Source organism: Medicago truncatula, chromosome 2, assembly GCF_003473485.1.
Source record: "Medicago truncatula cultivar Jemalong A17 chromosome 2, MtrunA17r5.0-ANR, whole genome shotgun sequence".
NCBI lineage: Eukaryota > Viridiplantae > Streptophyta > Magnoliopsida > Fabales > Fabaceae > Medicago > Medicago truncatula.
The window spans coordinates 37,911,896-37,935,649 of NC_053043.1; the positions used below are offsets into that span (position 1 = coordinate 37,911,896).

The 23,754-nt window shown below is 31.4% G+C and overlaps 1 protein-coding gene across 1 annotated transcript; it reads left to right on the forward strand.

Annotated features, from left to right (window-relative positions):
- Positions 1–9,205: 9,205 nt before the first annotated feature.
- On the forward strand, positions 9,206–11,226 carry LOC11415425 (protein DOG1-like 4; the record flags this gene model as incomplete). Its single annotated transcript, XM_003596293.3, has 2 exons — positions 9,206–9,691; positions 10,789–11,226. Coding segments are annotated over 2 exons (762 nt in total), but the record flags the coding sequence as incomplete, so codon positions are not given.
- Between the last annotated feature and the right edge of the window lie 12,528 nt (positions 11,227–23,754).

Here is a 23,754-nt window from a genome sequence, read left to right on the forward strand (position 1 = left end):
GAATTTGTGATGATTTTCAGTTAGGGTTTATGTGAATGTTCTTGATGATTTTCTATGATTTTTCTGTTTTGATTTGCAACTGAATGGAGAGAGAAAAAAAAAATCTGTTTGTGATGTGGCGTGTGATTAATGGATCTCTGGATTATGTGGCACTGTGAACAGTATTTATAGCTGATGTGTGAGTGATTGGACCATTAGAAAGCTGACATGTGGCATTGGACTGAAAAAGGGGCGCTGCCCTGTAATTTGACTTGAAGGACCTGTTTGCAAATTTGAAAAATATATGGACTGGACTGAAAAATGAAAGTAAGGACTGAAATGAAATTAAAAACTGTTTGGACAAAAAAATGCAATTTTGGGACCTCAATTTGAGGGACCAAAATGCAATTAAAAATAAAATTGAATAAAAAACGTAATTTGACCAAACGTAAAGCGAAACAAAAAATAAAATTGACAAAACGGACTAAAACGAACCAATGGCTTAAATGAGGTACTTCAAAGTAACCTCTCTATGCCGAAATTTTGTGTGAAATGACCAAAATGCCCCTAGGGCTAAAAATGACCTAAACAGATTCAAATTGACTTGACACTGACTCAGATGCAAGTTTGAAATGAATTTAACAAGGTTTACTGATGAAATGTTAAAAAAAAAAAAATCAATCTGAAAAGACTCAGAGACAGTCACAAGGATGAAAATGGGTCCCACTGCAGGAAATGACCAAAATACCCTTCTGTACGACTTTTTGCAAATTTTGAAATAAACTGTAGAAAAATCAATGTAATGATTCAGAGACACTTTTGAATGACTTACAAGACAAGTAAAGACATTTCGAAAGGTTTTATGCAAGAAAAACATAGGTAAAATGGTGATTGAAAATACTGCGAGGCAGAGACAATTTGAACTGTGCAGTTGAAATTTGATAATTGACAAAGTTTGAAATGAAATTGGGCCCAGTATTTTTAGGTCCAAAAACAGGGTATAACAATACAGAAAATGGAGAGCAACTTCATTCAAATGTCAAATCTTGGACAAAGAAAAATAAATCCATGATTCTTTTGTTGTTGTGTTTTCCTGTAAGGTTCTTTCATTGTTGTCAATCTCAAGTGTTTGTTCCTTTCGTGGAGGGTTTTATTTTTGGATAGGAGAGAGGAAATTGATCCAATTTTCTTTGGCTTTTTCGGTTACGATGTTATAGTATGGTATGCATGCACACAATTTATCTTTTGCTTTTTTCGGTGTGATGCTATTTAACCACCAACAACCTTCAAATATTCATATCTTCATAATATGGTGATATTATCTATAACAATAGTCATCAATACATATAGATATTATTCTTTGTTCTTGATTTTTATGTTTCCATTATTACCTTTCCATTAGTGTCGGTGTTTGAAACTTTTGTTTCACTACTTCCATTATTTCAAAGAAAAAATCAATCATTACAAAAAAACAGACAATGTGGAGAATTCTTTTCATTTCATTTTTTTTGGAGGATTTTGTGCATTTTCGTTAAAAAAAAACAAGTAAGTTTAACGGGTAAAGATGAGCATTGCATTCATTTTATTTTTGGTGTTTGGATATGGCAGAAATGTTCATTTCGTTGTTGTTGTTGTTGTTGTTGTTTCGTACAATTCTGTCTTCATGCCCACTAACTAGAAATAAATGAAACATTTTTCTTGCAGAAAAAAAAAATTATACTTATACATTGTTTAATTAATTTAATTTATTTTTTAGTAGTTTTTCTCACCTTTTTTTGTTCGTTTCAAAGTGGATGGTGTTTTTCTCGCGTTACTGCCGAAAGATAGAGGAAATGGAAGAATTATTGCGAGAGAAATTAAGAAAAAGTGATGAGGAAATGGGCTACAATGGCCACGGTAACATCAAGGCGTTAAGATATAGTTGCGGGGAAGAGAGCAGGCAACGTAGCAACAATAGTGACACTAATGTAGATAAAGAGATAGACATCCCGGAAGATAAGAAGGCGATGGTGATGGTTATTGATTGCACGTGCAAAAAAAAATGTAGACAATGAGAGTGTGGTGCTGATTGAGATGATGAATGTGTACTACATTTTGATTTTAAAGAATGTAAATTTGGAGAACGCAATGTTGAACATGGAAAAAGAACTGCATTAATTGAGTAACTTTTTACCACGTACATCTACTTTGATATTTTTAACTAATGAAGAGCATCAGCTATGTAGCTTTTAACTACTGAAGTGCATCAAATATTTGCTTCATTATAAGTTACGAGATTATCATATTCATTCTTCTTCGATTCTCTTGCTTAGATATATTAATATAATATTTTATGCAAAGTAATAAAATTAAACAATTGTTTCTTGATTAAGTACGTTTCTTAGATCAAATAGAAAGTACAAGTATATAAACCACTTTGAGAAAAGAGGCATTGTGTAGTTTAAATTACCAAAACAATGTGCAAACAACATGAAAATGAAGCACACAGTGGAGTAAAAGAATGTCATGTAGTTACGGGATGATACATCTTTGCGCAAATATTCTAACACACAATCTAAAATAGAGTATCAAAAGTATGATTATAATTTTTTTACACGAAACATATATTTTCCTTTTCATAGTTTCTATATGTTTTTAACAGGGTAGAACTTGCTTTATGGTTTGTGAAATATTTAAATAGTAGATAAATTTTAATTAACTTACCTATTGGTGCAACAACAAAGCAAAAAAGGGCAGACAGATGGATACAAGAGTGTCCATCTGCATGCGAGAACCAAAAAGAAGAACCAGAGAATATAGACATAAGAGAGACGAACCAACGACACTGCATGAGAGTTCAAAAAGGTACATATTCCTTCTTCATTTTTTTTTTACAAAACATATTCCTTCTTCATTTTAAATCAAATTATACAATAATGTTGTCTCATTTTTTTTAGGGGATCTCATTTCTTCTATATTCCTATTATTTGTTTATTAAATCTCTTATTTTTTTTAGTAAATTCATCTCTTACTTTAACTCTTCCCATATATGTTACATTAAAAATAATTTATACAAAGAAACATCAAATATATACATACGTTAGCGCAGTAGAAAGAGCGGATAGACGGGCACGGGAGTGCCCGTCTGGACGCTAGTTTATGTAATAAAAAAAAAAAAAAAAAGGAAAGATAGAAAAAGGATGTAATTAAATAGTACTTATTTTTAGAATAACTAATTGAAATGTATTTTTGTGTATCTACCTAAATGATATGTCCAAATTCTTGTGAATTGTGATGCAAGACTTCCTCCTAAGGAAACTTCTGACCATATGATTTTTCAATTAGTTTTGCAAGTATATCTATGGTATTGGCTCAGTTTAAGGCGAATGAATCTATAATTTTTCTCTTCAATCTATTTTTAGCATCTAAAAGAATACTTTGAGTCATCAAGCAGATTTCAATAACAAAATTATTTATGTCAGACCGACCATTAATATGATATTAACTTCTAATATGTCATTGAGTTAAAATTTAACCAAGAATCATATTTTCTTTTTAGTTCAGGAGTTCTCTCTCCCTATTAAAATCTCTTTTGTTGGATCATGAGGGGAGCTTGGGGACCGTTCACATCGAGGTTAGAAGAACCCCACAAGCAAGAGAGATACCTCACTCTTACCCAAAACCCTAAAGCTTTGTTTGGGAGTTTGGAGGGGAAGGGAGAGGAAAACTTTGGGGGGTTGGAAATATATAGAAAAATGAACAAAAAATTCACAATTTTTGAAAGAACAGTTTTTTAGAGACTGATAAACTAATAGTTATGATTAATATACTTTTAATTTTAAGAATATTATAACAATATAGATTGAATTTGAAAAATTCATATAAACCCTCCATAATCCCCCAATACAATTTTTGAGTTCCCCCAAATTAGGGGAATTTTTTATTATGAGTAAAAAATTAACCTCCAAAGCCCTCTCCTCCCCTCCCCTCCAAACTCTCAAACAAAGTCTAAGGCAATGAGTTTATGGGTCCTCTTACTTATAAGGTGTTCAACATTTACTATTTTATCCGATGTGGAACATATAACTCACACTTTCACACAACAACATCTTTTAAGTTAGTTACAAATTATAATCCTTAACAAGCTCCTTTACATTATCTTGAAGTCAATTGGTGTATGATTTCAATGCAGAGTTAGAATCATTTATGACTACTATCAATCTTCAAAAAGGTTGGTGGAAGCTCTAGTAGGAATGCAATTCATTTTTTGGATCCAATCTTTTTCATCTTATGATTTGGTTCCTTGGAAATTAGAATCCTCGTGTAAGATGGAGAACTAGTTTGTTATTATTATCGTTCATGCAATTCAAAGTTTCTTATATTTAACGTATAGAAAAATTTTGTGCTGGTAAATTGGTTTGATATGGAGTTTCATTTAAATATTACTCTTGGGATAATTATATCCCCTTTATATTGGCCTAATTTACGTGCTACCTTTTGTTCTTGTCATCAGGCATAAGAGTCGGCTAGTTACGGTGTAGATCAACCGTTGTCGTGGTTCTTGATGGTTGAAGTAGATCCTTCACCAATGCAGGGGGTTTGCGTGGAAAGACATTTTAATATTCAAGTCAGTGAGGTTTTGAAGAACTTTGAGGAGATTTTTAGAATAAGATTGTGTATTTTTAGAGGATTTGACCTTGACTTAATCTATACAACATTCCCCCAAGTCGTTGACTCTTGGCCTAAGGCAAGGACTCTATAGCGTTCTAGGCATAGCATTGGAGGAAACATATGTTGCGACCTTTCATTTTAGTACTAATGTATTGGGTTTTGTATGTGATGATTGCACTTCTGCTGCATCCACGTTTCTTAAAGGTTGTGGTGTAAATATAAATACATAGAATCTGCTACGATTACGCCGTAAATTATAGTTTTAAAATTCGGCTCGGTCATCGATTCGGCGGGGGTACTGGGTCAATGGTCGAACCACTGAGTCATTGGTCGAACCGCATGACTGAATCGGAACCACTCGGATGACTCGGTTAGATAACTTGGTCCTTAGATTAAATTTATATAGTTATTTAATCGGATTAACTCGGATTGAATCGGTGACTCGATCACTATAGAAACTAAAATAATTAATGAGTGTTGTAATTTAAAAAATGTTTACATTTAAGGACAAAAATAAAATCAAATGGGTGTTTAAATATAGGGTTAAATATGTTTTTGGTCCCTATCAATATACCAGCTTTTCGTTTTAGTCCCTCTAAAATTTTCCTTCAACTTTTAGTCCCTATAAAGTTTTCAATCACTACTTTTGGTCCCTACTTTTAAGTTAAAATTTGTATTTTTTTAATGAAATTGTGCAGAAATGTGTAGAATATTGTAAAAAATATTCCCCCAAAAAATTAGAATTTTTTAACAAAACATAAATTAATTATGAATTTTTAACCGTCAAACATATAAAAATTCATATTAAATTCATGTTTTATTAAAAAATTCTAATTTTTTTTTGAAGAGATTCTTATAATATTATGAATTTTTGTGCAAAATTTTATTCAAAAATATGTATTCTACATATGAGTTTACTTTAAAATAGGGACCAAAAGTGAAGATGAAAAAAATTTTAGGGACTAAAAGTTGAAGGATAATTTTAGAGGGACTAAAACGAAAAGTTGGTATATTTATAGGGACCAAAAACATATTTAACCCTTAAATATATGGACGAAGAGAGTAATACATATTCAAATAAATATAGTAAAATAAAACTATTCTTTCAAAAAAAAAATATTGTAAAAAAAATGTTTATTAAAATATTTGAGATGTCGGACAATAATATTTAAATGATAAGAGTGAGCTTGGTTCCTTAAAATAAAAAAGAGTGGTTGGTTCCCTTTAAAAAAATAGAAACGTTTACTTGTATAATATATTATGAAGATAGAATAAAAAATAAAAAGAGAATACATGTTTTTTTTTTAAGAAAGACAAAATACAAGTTATTAAAAAAAAATGACGAAAATACAAATTATGCAAAAAAAAAAAAAAAAAAAAAGGCAATACAAGTTCAAATGTGAATGGAAAACCAATATGGTATTTTGAATTAATATATAATCAATATGAATCAATATTTTATCACAACAAATTTTCAGCTGCACCAATTTTCAATTTTTTGATATATAAAACAATTGTTCATTAAAAAAATCGGTCAGCTCATTAAATCTCCGGTTCGCCGGTTTTAACCAAGTTTGTCCGGTTCATGCCGGTTCTCACCGGTTTAAATGCATGACCGATCCAATATGTCAACCGAACCGATTATCCCTCCGGTTCACGGTCGGACCGGTCCGACCGGCCGATCCGGTCCGGTTTTCAAAACTATGCTGTAAATATTTTAACGAGTTTTTGTATATAAAGTAAACAAATATTTTATAGAAATACATTAATATAAATGTTTGTAAAAATACTAGTGAATTTTCTCCACTTTATAATATTTACTTTATATATTATTCATTACAAAATAACAGACTTGTGTCTTTTATTTTTTAATTTTTTCTAATCAGCAAAATTTTATTAAAAACGAGGTCTCTGCCCAAGACGAACAGAGACCGGTGTTACAGAAAGTACAAATCAAAGCGCCGTATATAGGTAGAACACCCGAAAACTAACACCAACCAAGGCAACCCTGCGATCAACACCAATAAGGACAACTCTATCAAAATAAACATCAACCCATAAAACTGACTCCTATACTAACCAACCAGTGAAAAAACGACATCTGAAACACTCGTCGCCACTACTAACCGAACACCTTGTAAAAGAGAACCAAGTCCTCAACACCAACACTGAGTCACATCCGAAGAACTCCTTCTCTAAAGATCATTCAGCTTCCCCCACCACGCAACCTCCGGTCCACCAAAGGAACATCAAATAAGCTCAAAACCAAACTTGAACCAGAGAACTGACTCCCGATCTCGAATTAAAAGCGATTGGCCCACCAGACTTCAGCATCAAATAAGAAGGACACCCCTAACCCCCGGTCCACCAGAGAAATACCGAAGCCAACCACACCATAATGCCTCTAAACGCCAACTCCCGACCTCGAAGGAAAATGATCGGCTCATCAGAATCCAGCACACTATAAGCAAGACCGACCACGTGACTAGTGGTAGAGCAAAACAACAATCAAAGGAAAAAAAGCTCAGCTCGAAGGAGACACACCCTCAAAACACCCTAAACTCAAACCAGAGCTAGCGACAATGAGTATGGACCCGTATAACAGAGGCGGCCACCAATAGAAATCGCTCACAACAACCCCCCACCTCCTCACCTAAGCAACACCAACCACCACCACACATTATCACCCCCACCACCATCACCACCACCACCACAACCACCACTGCATCACCACCTCCACCACCACCCCATCACTACGCCGCCAAATAGCCTCAGCAAGAAACAAACAGCAACACTAACATAGATCTAGAGGAAGACGAAACCCAACAACAAAACACGGGCAGCGACGCCGGTTTGAAGCGGAAACACAACCTAGATCATAAAAAGGTGACTGTCAATGACAAGGAGAAGACATTCGTCGGTAAAGTAAAAGAGGACCACTGGATGAGCGAAACAACAGATTTATGATCAACACCCCAATCTCACCAAATAAAAACTCCACCCTTAAAATCGATTGAGAACTTGACACAAAATCACCATAATTATGTCAACTCCTAACCCAACACCACCATGACTTTTTCAACTTCTCAAAGTGTCAAAAGCGACTTCAACAAAACAACCCAACCCGTAAGAGCATAGAAGCCCCAAAGTTAAAGTGGCTATTTGGCGGTGATGATTTCATCTTTTGATCTTCAACAAAATTGTCTTCACTCAAAATTGTCTTCAACAAAAAACACTCAATGCTTTTGATGTTTTAGCTTTTGGCACGACTTTTAAGGAGTAATTAAAGTATATAATATTTGTGTGTTTTTGACCAAAATGTCCTTATTTATCATTAAATTCACATGTGATAATCCAAAGGTCACAACTACTTTAATAGTTTATGGTGTTTTCCAATAAGGGTAAACTGATAAAACAATAATAAATTTACTAAAACATCAAAAAATTTGGAATATATTTGAAGTTCTAAAACATCAAAAAAAAATAAAAAAAATAGAAGGAGTAATTTGAAACAAAGAAAATGTTTTTTTTTTTTTTTCCTATAATTTGGAATAGGGAGAGGTTCGATAACATAATCGTAAACAAAATGTATTTCTCTTAAAACACAATTAAATTTGTTCAAATTTCATTGAATAAAAAAACATTGAAGCACTTATACATTGAATAATTAGATGAGGTATACATTCTCAATCAAACTATACGTGTAGAAACAAAGTAAAAATATACTTCCACCGTTTCAAAATACATGTCGCAGTCAACCACCGTACATATGATAATACACAACTTTGACCATTAATATCTAATTTAATTATATATAATAAAAAATTATAAAAATTTGATATTTTGAAAATATTCATAGATACAAATCACACATCTTACGTGATAATATTTATATTTATATATTAGTTAAAAAATATGGTCAGAGTAAGCTATGTGAATAGTGTACAGTATAAAATTGCGATATGTATTTTAAAACGGATGTAGTGTTATAAATATAAGAAAGAAAATTGTCACAAAAATGATCATAAAATAATGAGTCCTTCTAATCGGTGCCCTTGGAGCATTGATTAAGAATTCTACAAATAAATATTTTATCTTAAAAATATAAAATGTTATTTTTAATCAAGTAATGATTACACAATTTTTTCATAAAATTTACTTATTTTAGATGATTAACCAATGCCCTTGGAACAATGGTTAACATTCTTCTAAAATAATTTTTTTTGGGTCATGTTAACTAATGCCTCCGAGACACTAGTTAAGAAAGTAAAAAATAAAAAAAAATATTGACTTTTAGAAAGTTGAGCATATCATTTTTAATAATTTCCAATGCAAAATTGTTATATTAGTCTGCTTAACCGGTACCTAAGAGACACTAGTTAAAATTACTTTTCCCTTTCCTTTTTTCCTTTTTAGAGAGTGATACATACCATTGTGTTGTGTTAGGACTTACGAGACAAAATAGCATACACCTCTCAAGTCTCAACTCTCAAGCTGAGTATTACACGTAAGATGTCAACGTGTCATCACCCCAAAACCTCTCCTCTTCTGTACCCCACTTTCCACCGTTTGAACAAAACTTCAACCATCTTCACATATCACACACAAACCCCACTTCACAATATCCAACACAAAACCATTCCTCAAACTCACTCAAACCCAAACAACAATGACAAACTTTGCTCAATTCTACGAATCATGGCACACTCAATTCAACAACCTAATCCACCAACTCAAACTATCAACCTCAACCCAAACCGACTCAGAAGAACTCATCCAAAAAGTTCTCTCTCACCATCAAGATTACTACAATGCAAAATCAATGGCTGCTGAAAAAGATCCACTGCATGTCTTAGCATCTCCTTGGGCTACAACACTTGAACGTTCTCTTCATTGGATTGCTGGTTGGAGACCCACTACAGCTTTTCATCTCATCTACACTGAATCTTCTCTTCTTTTTGAGTCTCATATTATTGATATTCTTCGTGGATTTAGAACTGGTGACCTTGGTGATCTCTCTCCTAATCAGTTTCGTCGTGTTAGTGACTTGCAATGTGATACTGTAAGTAATTCAATTTCTTATTAGTATCAGCACTATTGCATGTTTAGAGTTAATTTTATACTGATTAATTTTATGATATGGTAATTTTGTTTAAGCTCTATTGATTAATTTTTGCCTAAATCACTTGTGGCATTGTGATTATACTAAAGTTAGTGTCACGAGTCTTAATCTAAATATGCACTTAAATCCACAACATTCATTGCATGTTTTGATTGGATTTTGATAATCATCGTGACATTTTGGCAAAACAATTTGGTGCTTCAACTCCTTGATTTTGTTAAATCTATCAAAATCTAACAAAATTTTGTTAAATCTACCAAATCTATTGTCAATCCCAACATGCATTCAACAATTAGGGAAAAGTGCCGTTTTAGAGTTTCTATCTAGTTTTTTAACTACTGTCTAAACTTTAATAGTTTAATTTAATTTAGTCTTAAATGTGGCGAGTATAAGTCCCATAAGTTGTAAGCTCGGTTGATAGCTCTATACTAGGGACAATGTTTGCAGGGGTTGGGGTTCGAACACTGAATTCCCCACTTCTCCGCACTTTAAAAAGTGTAGCGAATACCCTATTTTTGCTAAAGTGCAATTTTGCTTTTGCTCTCGATTTTTAATTGTGCAACTTTGACCTTATCAATAAACTATGTCACATATTTGTCAAAAAAAAAAATAATAAACTATGTCACATAGTGTAACTTTCGCAGGGCCTCATCATATTTCTGCCTAAGTCACGTTTCAAATTCAAACATAGTACACTAGTTAACATGTTTTTGTTAACCTTGAAAAGAAAAGAAAAAATATGTTTGTTAACCCAACGTTTTTTTTAATGACCCCGATAATTTAATTTCCTTTATTTTGAATGGATATAATACATATACTAGACAAATTGTATGTAATACATGTTCATTTGATGTAGCTAGTGTTATAAATTGGTTTGCTATTCAACCAAAAATAAATTAACCAAAATGGTCATTTACAACATTAGATGAATTGTTCTGTAAATATTTTTCAGCAATTGGAAACTAGTTTTACAATCATGAGTGACTCGATTGTATTTTCTTTTGTATCCATTCATTTCTTTTATTGAAAAATGAAAGGTGAAAGAAGAGAATGCAATAACGGAGGAGCTATCAGAGTGGCAGGACAGTGCAAGCGATATGATGGGTTCAGAAGCTGATATCAACGACAAGATCGAACGGCTGGTAAGTATTATCAAGAAAGCTGATGATCTACGGCTGAGAACGTTGCGCAGTGTGGTGGAGTTCCTGTCGCCGCAGCAGGCTGTTGAGTTCTTGATTGCTTCAGCTGAGTTGGTTGTTGGGATACGGGGTTGGGGATTGAATCACGACCGTTCACGTCCTAGGATACGATGAATCCTAGGATGTGATGAACTCTTGTTTTATGGGTTGAAAAATTTGTCTCTTAATTTTGATTTTTATGAGATTTATTTAAATCATTGTCAAATGAGTACTGTTGCTACTTTGTCATTTTATTTTCTATTTGCAATGTAAAACTAAATTAAGTACTTTAATGAATTGTTATTTTTCAACTAATCTTTTTTTTATAAGAAAAATTTAGTGTGAGAGAATCATGTCCAAGTCAACTTCAAGACTTGCAACATTTATATTTATCGAGCGCATTACTCTAACGTCTGATTACAAAATTTTATACTCTTCAAATTGATATTTATTTTATAATGATTTAAATTTGTCTACTTACTTATTTTTTAGTTAAAGAACTCAGGTAATTGTGGACTAATATTTCATATTGAGAAATGCTACTTCCAGCGGCATTTAACTGTTGCTCAGCTCTCTATTGACAGTTAAATGTCGTTTAAAACTTTTAAGATCAGTTTCATCTTTAAATCGGTTTAACTGATTTAAAAAAGTAATCCGAACAACGACTAATTGTCGCTGTCGTTTTGAGTAAACGAGTAGTTTTAGGGCGTTTTGTAGAAATTTTGAAGTAAGAAGAATATTTTTCTCCATAACTACCAAATGGGAGCCCAAAACTAATGCCCAATTGCTATTCACACCTTTGTTCTACACAGCAGTGAACCAGGATAGGCCTACAACACACCTTTGTTCCTAGAATCCACAAACACTCATTGCCCCCATAATTAGCCATAAGTCGGCAGTTACAAGATTGTGTTGTTTGTAACGGTTGCCAACAACATCCAAAATACAATCTAAGAAACCTAAAACTCGTAATCTAGCTCTTGTACCGACTTAAACATGGAATAGACTTTTGCAGATACCACCCCTCCCCTCATGTTGCCGTTGTTTCAACACCACACTAAAGTTCATCGGATGTCGTTCTTCAGATCACTATCATATCTTATCTTGATCAAGTATTTGATGAACCAATAAAAAATGATAAATGAATTCTAAATCTTATTGTATCCTGACATCAATTGAGTTGTTTTTGTAGGGAATATGATTAGAGTAAACGAAAATCATTTACCCTTATAAATTATAATTTAATTATAAAAAATTGGAATCTAACAAGTTCTAAATAGGAAGTTCAAAAAAGAGAATGTAATTGAATATTAAATTAAAAATATAAACATTAATATTAGCTCCAAAAACTAAGTTTTCTTTTTATGAAAACACTAACTTATCATTGTTTTTCTTCTATTCTCTCTTCAGCTGGATTCTTCTTGTGTTTATACGCATGTTATGACTTAATTTTTAAGAAACTTAATGTTAATTTGGATCAGCCAATAAAGCCCAATAACTAAATAAGTGAAATTATTCATATCCACACTTAGTGATTCCGTAACTGAATTACGCGACTCGTGGCTCTTAGCATGCGACGCAAATTGAGTCGTGACAAGACAATGTAACAATCGGGGTTCTTAATTCAAAGATTTTCTGATTAAATAATTTTAAACAATATCAAGACCAATTTGAATAATGGAATTGAAAATAAAAGTAACATTTAATTACAAAATAATTGAGAAGGAAATTATTAGAGTTTACAAAACATGTGGAAATTAAATTACAAGAATATAAACTCTAAAACTGGACATTTAACACTGTGACCCGACTCCAATTAGCTTCAAAATAGTTTATACCTGAAAAGGTGAAATCAATGTGGGATGAGATACTTTAGTGAGTTCTCAAATTCAGAATAAAACATAATATGTCACGTATAAAAAATGTTAGTATACTTTTGGAGGATTATGATCAGATGAATATCATGGTAAATCATAAGTTAGTTTCTTATATCGTAATTACTTTTTTTTTTTTACAAAATAAACGATATTCATTCATTCAAATTGATAGAGTACATCAATACAATAGAAATCCAAATTTGCTAAAAATAAAAAGGATGAATCTGTGAACAAACTCACAGCATTCATGTTAATAGCATAAAACGGCAAAGTATCTATGCCTACAAATATGACTAATATGATTATGTTTTTGTCTCTGGAATACTTATGTCTCCGGATCTGCAACGTTGACGACGCCAAAGTCATTGTCATTGATCGGATCTGCACTTGCTCAAAGCTAACTTTCAACCTGAATCAAATAAACACCGCACTAAGACAGGAAATCAAAAATACACCGCACAAAGACGGGAAATCAAAACAAACAAAGTCGTTCAAAGACGACGAAATCAGAAAAACAAACGAAAGAAAACAGAAAATATGTGAAATCACTTATTCAACTAGGATAAAAGAAAAAACAATTCGGAAGGGTGATTTTTGGATCAAAATTGACTCTAAATCATCCCTCTAAAAAGAAGAAGAATAAAGGGGTGACAGCTAAGGTTTGAGAAGGAGAGAAGAGAGATGAAGAAAGGGCTAGTTGAAACCTGGAGAAGCCATTGATGAAAAAACTAAAACCCTAGATTTTATAGTAAAAAGATTAGAAGATAAAATATTTTGTTATATCGCAACTACTTAGATAACTCTACTATTACATATACATACATATATATATATATATATATATATATATATATATATATAAATGTAATTCTGATGGGATGAGGTGAATCCGACAGTACATTATCTTTCAAAAAATATATATTTTGCAGGGATCTTTTAAAAATCAAAACATTTTGCAGGGACTATTTTTCTAATAAATGGGTTCAGTCATCATGTGTCACGTGTGCAAATCATCACAAAAGTGGGGCCAGGGACCAAAACCAAAATTAGACATATTTGCAGGGACCAAAAACAACAAAAAAAAATTACAGAGACTAAAACCAAAAGAGGCATATTTGCAGGGACCAAAACCATATTTTAGCCTACATTTAACAATCTATTGCATGATTGCTGCAATGCTTTTATCTAAATAGCGTTTCATAGTTAGCTCTTTATCAATCAAACACTAATACTTTCTTACTCCCTCCGTCCCAAATTGTATGACGTTTTGGGCATTTCACACATATTAAAAAATGTAATTAATATTGTTTGGGAAATAGATATTATGAGTTATTTTACAAAATTATCCTTAATAAATGATATGGGAAAGATAAATGAAATAATTGAAAGAAGAAAGAGTAATAAATAGTTAAGGATATAATAGGAAAAATATCATTAATGTTTCATTGGTATTGTAAAGCGACATATAATTTAGGACAATTTTTTTTCTTCTAAAGTGACATACAATTTGGGACGGAGGGAGTATTTGTTTACTTTACTATGATATAAATACACAACAATTCGCAACAACAATAATTATCATTATTATTATCATACTAACAATTATTATCAACATCTTTTCAAGAGACAAAATCTAGATTGACATTTATTATATAGTTTCTATGATCAATTATAGTCAACTATTATCAAACCAGTTCGAAGTTCCAACATATGGTAATTATAGTAATTTCAACATAAATCACCACATGTCATTCTTCCTACTATTTTATCTTATTACTACCGCATAATCATAAGTTTAAGGCATATTGTACTATAAATACTAGTTTAACAACTTTGTCTCATACACACATTGCACCTAAAACGCCTATTTTCTCTGGCATTAAGACTATAACTAGTCATTAGTATAAGAATTCACCAATCTATCTTAACAACGCAACATTATTTATTTTTCAACAACCAGACTTATGTTTCAAGTAGTTAATTAAAATATCAAATGATATTTAATTTGAGTAAACAAACATTCTCTGGAAAGCATATAATGTTTAGACTATAACTATAATCTTTATTTTTCAAGATAGACATCTAATTAGTTTAGTTTATTAGATTAAGACACCAAGGTATGAAATACGAGAACAACTTTTATCTCATTTTATAACACAATTTAGACTATCAATAGTCAGTTAATTGCAACCAAAATTGTGAGAAAACTGAAGGGAATTAAGTCTTCTTCTCAATGTAACTAAAATCACTTAAAAATGGCATGTATATTAAAAGTTATACGGAAATACTATCAAGATATCCAAAATACGATTTGCAATATTTTATATAAATCAATAAATTTAGCATGATCTTTGGTGTTGTACAATTCTAGACAATATTTTTAATTTCTTCTATTTTCTTTCTATCCTCGTCATCAATTGTTTCACACTAGTTTTTTCCCTTAGCTTTTGAACGTCAATTATAATTTTTTTAACGTTATTTTTGTAGTTGAATATGTAACCAATTTGACAACTAAAATGTGGAACCACAACTTCAACAATTTATTAGTAATAAGATTCATGGTCACCCCTTTGGTAATGAGTGTGATTAATGAGTTTATAGAATAATGTTAAATCAAATAAATATTTAGATTACAATTTTTTAAGAGGGCTTGGATTCTAATTTATGGGAAAAATCACATGACATCATAGTTAATTTGATTAACTTGAATAACACATTGAATTGATAATTTTAGACCGCTTAATTTTATAAATTATAATCTAAAAAAACATAATAAACAAATCTTTATATGATGTAAATTAAAGAAGGGAAATGTTAAAGAGAGACCTTATGGCATTGGTCAAGAGGACAAACTTAAAAATATTGTATTGGAAAATGGTGAAAAGTGATAGATTTAACTTACTAATTTTAATTTGCTTAACTAGTGCCCTAAGAGCGCCGATTAGCATAACTCATTAAAAAATACAATAATTATTTAAAATATAATTTTAACACATAATTAAATAAAATACAACTTAACATTCGTTTAAAAAGCACAAAAAGCATATTGTTTAAAGAAACGACATACAAACCAAAGATGGTAGCAAAAATAAAGTTTGTATCCAAACTATTCAAACAAATAGTTTTTCATAAACTACAATTTGGACTACTAAACAAAGTATTTATCTAACTGATAAAAGGATTAGATCATAACCCTAATATGAATATTTTATAAGTGTATTATTAACCTCCGGTTTAGTAGTTACAAAATACTATCTTAAAGCTATAATAAAATACAGTTTTAAACAACTAAACCTCCATTTTCAAATAACTAATTAAAATATGAAATGATATCCTAGTTGAGTAAACAACAATTCTCTAGAAAACATAGAATTTTTGGATTATAACTATAATATTTATTTTGTAAGATAGATATTTCATTGGTTTAGTTTATTAGATTAATACATCAATGTATTAAATTTGACAACAACTTTTATCTAATTTTGTAACACATGAGAAAAACCACAAAATCAATCATGAAAAAATGCAATGGTTTATGTACATAAGTGTGACCTAATGACCAAGCTTAAGTTTATAGAAATTTTGTAAAGTATATTATACCTTATTTTTTATCTACTTACTCATATTAATTCATTTATCCTAGTCACCTATTTTAAGTTAATCAATACATACTTTTGTACTAGCTGAACATAGAACATGAAAGATCACTAATCTAAGACTAACAAAGTACACACATTTTAAAATAACTAATCATGATGATTGAAAACCCTAAACACGATTCACACTTCAGAGAATAGTAGCGCTTCTTTCCACGATTGGCCAAGCTTCTCTCCCTCAAATCTCGCCCACACATTGATTTATACACCTCAGTCAAGTTCTGTCATCTGTGTCTGAATAACAACAACAACAATGGTTAAGGTAGAAACAATAAAGATGGTGGTCGAAGAGTTGAACGCTCCTTTAGATGTTGTCACTAAATTATATCAAATCCAAACAAAGCTTAATGAGAAACATAAGGAGTAGAAGGATGAAATTTTGACCAAAAGGTGGGCTTTCATTGCGTCTGAAAAACTAAATTATCTTGAGCTAAATAAAATTATCAATCAAATTCCTGATTTTTGGTCAACTATGTTTTCGAACATGATGAACTTGGTAATTGCTTCACCAATGAAGATAAAGAGATTTTCAAACACTTGGCTTCTCTTGAGGTTGAAGGTGTCAAATCAGATTGTTCATTCACTTTCATGTTTGAGGAGAATGACTCTTTCACGAATAAAAGTATTGTAAAGTGTTATAAAGTCTCTGATGAGACGGATAATAGTACTATAAAGCGTTATAAAGTCTTCTCTGATGGAAAACAACCATTGAAGTTACACCAGTGCAATGAAAAAAGAGGGCCATAGTTCTCAGAAGAGTTACAGTAGAAAATAAAGAGAAGAATGGTGTTTTTAATCATATCAGTTTCTTTACTTGATTTTGTGAGCCAACATTGCTGATTGAGTTAGTAGGAGATGAGCAATTTGCAGAGATAATCAGGATCGTCATATGACCAGATACGCTGTCTTTTTTACATAAGGTGAGTTAACCAGGGACGACATAAGGAGAGAGTTGTGTAGGCCTCGACAGCCAACACAAAATTTTGTCGAATATTACCATTTAGCGACCCCAATTAGTGGTAAAAAGCTTTTGGTTGTTATTGTTGCCGTTGTTTGTCGATGTCTTAATATTAAAATTTGGGTTGACTAAATCTTATGTTTAATTTAATTTTATGCTCAATTATGATAGTCTTCATAATTTTTAATTCTCCTAAAAAAATAATCATGATGATCATTATACAGTATGTTCAAATTAAAATTCATATCATATATTTTTTTTATCAACACTATAAATTAACAGCATATCATGTACAAGCCGTACAAAAGGTTGCAAAAACCAATACAACAACCAAATTATGGCAGGTTGGGACTGATACAATAGAATAAACACAAAAAAACAACACCAAAATTGAATACCGCATCAGCAGAACAAAGGCACTAACTCTTAACCAAAAACTAAAAGACTCAAATTCAATCATATATGGCCAAACATAGAAGGTACACAAGGAACAACAACATGCACCAAAAACACAAACCACAAACTCTTAATCCCACTACTGCCCCCTCCCCGGAAAATACAACATCTTCAACGTCATGTTACCGTAAGACACAATCTCTCGGATTCCAACACACTCATAAAAAAGACATGAAACAATCTTCAAGCGACTTAGACTCCAATTCCACGACACAACTTTAATATCATATAATTGAAAACAAGCTAAAAAAACTTATTTGATAAACACATTTAATAACATAAATTTCAGATTTTTCCTTCTTCCAATATCACATCAAAGTTCACAAATTTAATATCATACCCCCAGTTTGTAATAGTTTATCTTTAAAAATCAACTTATCAAAACCAAGCTAAAGCTAAAACACCAGTTAAAGAAATCATCCAGATCATACAAAATAACACTTAAAAAAACAATTTTTAATGTAAAAATGAACTAGGTCGTTGAAGAATACCCCAAAACACCACAACTTCATAATTATGAATACTCATGACATAAATCAACAACAACAACATCATTTAACCATGAATTCATCAATAATTACAACCACAACATCATTTTACACCAATTTAAACTGGGTAAAATGATCCTTTCTCTCTCGACTTATTTGTCTTCAAATGCAAAGAAAAATACTAAAAACATAGCAAAAAATGTCATGTTATGTTTTGTCATCAACAATCATATAATGGTTATCCCTAAAAGTGTGAACTATTTTAGGTGTCATAAAAATATCAACTTGATTGTAAGGAACCTCGTTGGAAGGTTTGATCGAGAGGGATTACCTACTAAAAAAGTTGCAACAATTTTTTAGTAGTGAAAGCTCGTCATTATGTAATTGAGATTGTTGAAATCATTTGAGATATCTTCTCTCTAGAAGTTTAAATGTCACTAATTATCAAGTTGTGTTTAACTTTTGCAATAAAAAAACAGGTTAAGAATCCAAATTTCTTTTTATGCAATACAATGTATTAATGAGTCTCGAATGATTTTTTTTTTTTGGTGGATGCAAGACCAAGCTATAAAACTTTTGAAGATGTGGTTACATTTAATAAAACATATAAGACCATTAACTCATTTAATCATATATTATAAATAAAATTTTGACAGGGTTCACTGCATTAGTATATAAAGTTACAATCACCAATTTCAAAACCCTTACAAAAGAAGATATCTACAGGACCTGAGACCAAACTAAGATTGCAAGCTTGTCAATGCATAATTATATAAATGGTTGCAGCTTCAAGTATGTATCAAACATATATTACTTGAAAATCAAAGTCATGATAAGCAATTTAATAAAACACATTATGTCATATTCTTTAATATGTATTCAACATCCTCAATCAAACACTCATCATGGTTCAATAAGCTTGGAGATTCCCTTTTGAAATTAGAAGATTCTTTGATTTTCAACCCTGACTGTGCAAAATGGATGAGGTGGCATGCTGAGTTGGATTTGACTATGTACAAATGCTTATTTGACGCGTTGACTTGACAAATTAAGTTTGTTTTTATTTTATTTATTTCCACTTGGATAAATAATAATTAGGTCAATATTTATTTTTCCCTTCAGAAAAAGGTCATCTTTTTTTTAGGATCTTGGTTAAGGATTCCATTAATAGAAACTTTGTCTTGAAAATACAAGTCTTTACTTTTTTCATAGAAATAATTACACCACTTTTCGATGCAAACTTACTTATTTTAATACTTTAACCAATGCCCCAAGGACAATGGTTACCATTCTCCTTTTTTTTAATATCTTCATCTCTTATCCCTCTCTCATTCAACATCTTCATCAACAACACACAAACCCCGATTTTTTTTTCTTTCAGAAACCACCACACTCTCCCCTTCTTCTTCTCTCTATCTCTCGCTCTCCCCTTCTTCTTCTCTATATCTCTCGCACTCTCCCATTCTTCATTTCTTATCCCTCTCTCATTCAACATCTTAATCCACAACACACAAACCCAAGTCTGGGATGTTTTTGTAAAGAATTAAAAAAATCGAAACCCAACAACAATATTTTGAAAATAATTTAATTTTTTTTTAACCTGCATATGTGTGGGTTTATGTTGAAGGTTTGAAAAAGAAGATCTAAAATTTTTGGGTTTGAAAGAGAGTCAATCACGTGTTAAAAATTTAATGGAAAGTAGGATTGTGGTTTGATTTGAGAGGAAAATTCGTTTTGGAAGATGATGAGATTGTTGTGTTGTTGTTGTTGATGTTGGTTTAGGAAGAAGATGTTGTGTTGTTGTTGATGTTGTCCTGTGTTGTATTGTAGTTGATGTTGTGGTGTTGTGTTGATAATGAGAGAGATGATGGAAATTGATGAGAAGATGAAGGCACATAACATTAAAGACAAGAAGAGGCTCGCTGGTGAAGAAGAGGGGAAAAGAAATTGGGATTTGTAATTTAGCATTATAGGTACTTTAGGTATTTCACATCTTTAACATTATTTTTTGTAAAAAATTATAATGTGTATGCCATGTGGATTTTAAAATTTATATTTAATTGGATTAAATGGCATGTATGCCACGTGGAGTTTTAATTAAATCAAAACTAAAAAAATAACACATCAGCGTGGCACATCATCTCATTAATTATGTCAGATGGCTTGGGAGGTGTAAACCAAAGTATCTTGATGTTTCAAGGGGGAGTCTCTAAACTTTTTTTTTATAGGGGGTAAACCAAATTTCACCCAAATGGCAGGGGCTAAATGTCTATTAATAATTGATTTAATGTAGAAATTATTGAGGGAGAGACTAAAGTTTATTTTGCTGTTCAATTATTTAAGACAATATTATTGTTAATACTGGTGTGTTGTTTGAGCTCAAGAATATTTGTATAATCAATGAGAATGGGTTTAAGACAATATTAACATTATAAATGTTATTATAATGAAACCATCTACAACTTAATGTCTTAAAAGTTGAAAATGATGGAATCCCTTTGAAAATTATAAGGAGGATGTTGTCTCTAAGGTGTTTAGAAATTACAAGACACACAATGACTCAATTTAAAATATTACAGACCCTTTCTCAAACCGCAAGTATCTCACTATAATCATCTATAAAATCCTAAAATTAAAGATAAAAAGACTCAATGAAACAGTACAATGCATGCTATGATGCAAAGCCTTCAACTATACAAGGCTAGGGATAGGGTTCCATTGTCCTTTTAGTCTTGATGCTAAGAATTTGTTCGATGTAGAAATTATTTAGAAAGAAACTAAGGTTTACAATGATTTTGTTGGTGAACTTTTTAAGACAATATTATTGTTAAAACTATTGTGTTGTTTGAGCTCAAAAACATTTTTATAATCAAATGAGAATGATTCGGAATTGGAAAATTTTCCTAAACCCAATTTCCTAAAGTGGCCATGAGAATGGTTGAGTTAGGGTTCAAATAAAAAATTTCCTTACTCTCTTATGTGGTAAATCTTTAGAGTCTGTTTGGTTGGAGATTTTTGGTGGGGAGGGGAGGGGAGGGGAGGGAATATTTTAAAATTTATTTGTTTGGTTCAATTTTTAAAAGGGAAGGGGAGGGATGGAGAGGGAAGCAAAATCCCTTATATGCTCATTTATTGCTTCCCATCAAATTGGAGTTTTTTTGTGGGAAGGGGAGGGAAGCTCTTTAAGATTTTATTACACTGTCAAAATTATCCTTAAATTATTTTAAAATTCCAAGAATATCCTTCTCACAATTTTTATTATTAGGTTATCTATCATTGTTATTTCTTACATGTAACTACTCTTCCAACCCTACTCCTACTTTGCTGTCGTTGTCGTCGCGGTTGTTTCAGAACTTTACGATGTGAGTATTGCTTATTAATTTTTGTCAGATGATGGATGAATAATGTTTATCTATATTGCTTTGTCACGTTTTCTTGGCCATTAGTTTTTCACGTTATTATTGGATATGTTAGTGATGCTTTCAAAACCACCACTGTGATTGTCACGTTATGATAATGAATAATCTTCTTTATGTTTGTTTTCTTTTTTTGTTAACAAAGCCATTATTTTTATCATCATTTTTATTGTTTTATAATCCATTATCCCATGATGATGATCAATGATCTCTTGTTTGTTTTTTTTTCCTTTTTATTCTAGTTTATTATTTCAAGTCAGTTGCAGCTTTTTTTCTTCTAATTGTATTAATTTATTTATTTTATAAGTTGTTGCATTTTATTGTGTGGGATATGAGTTATATATTATCTAGAAAATAATTTTATAAATATCTTATGGAATTAGATGGAAAATCAAGATCAGGAAATTGCTATCAATAGATGGTTTGATTTGCGTCGAAGAGCTGTAGCTCAACTCATGTGTGCTATTGTTTATTGTTATTTACGGGTGTTTCATAAAAGAAAAATAAGTATAGTATGAGTTTTGAGAGAGAAAGGGTCCGTGAAGAAGTAATGTATCGAATTAGAAACAGTGAAAGTAGTCGAAATATATTAAGAATGGGTCCTCGAACTTTTTTAAAGCTATGTGATATGTTAGAAAGTGAAGGGGGCTTACGACCTACACGATGGTCAAGTGTGGAAGAACAAGTTGCAAAATCAATCTACATACTAACCCATAATGTTAAAAATCGTGAAGTCAACTTTTGGTTTCGTCGTTTGGGTGAAACAATTAGCCGTCATCTCCATCAAGTATTGAAAGCTATTCTTGAATTGGAAGAAAAATTTATCGTACAACCTGATGGCTCAAGGATCCCCTTGGAAATTTCTAGTAGCACTAGATTCTACCCATACTTTAAGGTAAATTTTTTATTAATAATTTGTCCAACAATAAAATATAAGCAAGATTTGTATAGATCATATACATATATTTATTGATAAAAAAAATATTATGTCAGAATTGTGTTGGTGCTATAGATGGAACACATATACGAGTTAAGGTATCTGCAAAAGATGTCCCTCGATATCGTGGTAGGAAAGACTACCTAACACAAAATGTTTTAGCAGCGTGCACTTTTGATTTAAAGTTCACTTACGTGCTTGCGGGATGGGAAGGCTCTGCCTCTGACTCAAGAATAATAAAGAATCCATTAACACGAGAAGATAAACTTAAAATTCCTCAAGGTAATATAAGAATCACCATACACATATAACTATTACATTTATTGTTTCAAACTATAACATTAATGTTGACAAGTATTATCCTTTACCATAGGAAAATATTATCTTGTTGATGCCAGCTTCATGTTGACAAGTGGACTTATTACGCCTTATAGAGGAGTTCGGTATCACCTGAAAGAATATTCGGCAAGAAATCCACCCCAAAATTTTAAAGAATTGTTCAATCTTCGGCATTCATCTTTACGAAATGCAATTGAAAGAGCCTTTGGTGTGTTAAAAAAAGATTTGAGATTTTATCGAATTCAACAAAACCCACTTATGGAGTCAAAGCGCAAAAATTAATCATTTTTGCATGTTGCATTCTTCACAACTATCTAATGAGCGTAGACCCAGATGAAGACCTTATAGCTGAAGTAGATGTTGAACTTGCAAATCAAAATGCATCTCATGAAAATCATCAAGCATCAAGTGATAGGGATGAATTTGCTATGGGTACTTTAATAAAAAATGGTGTAGCCCATCAAATGTGGTCGAATTATGAAAATGATGGTTAGACCTAAATGGTTTACCTTGTAATTTAAATTATTATTTTGATGTTTGTTGTTCTTTGAGGAAGCAGTACTGATTTTATTGTCATGTTTATTAGATACTTGTGTTTGGACTAAATGTTTATTTGATATTTATGTCAAGTGAATGATATTGGGACTTCATGTTGATTATATTTATTAATTTAATTGTGCTATAATTGACCATTTTCA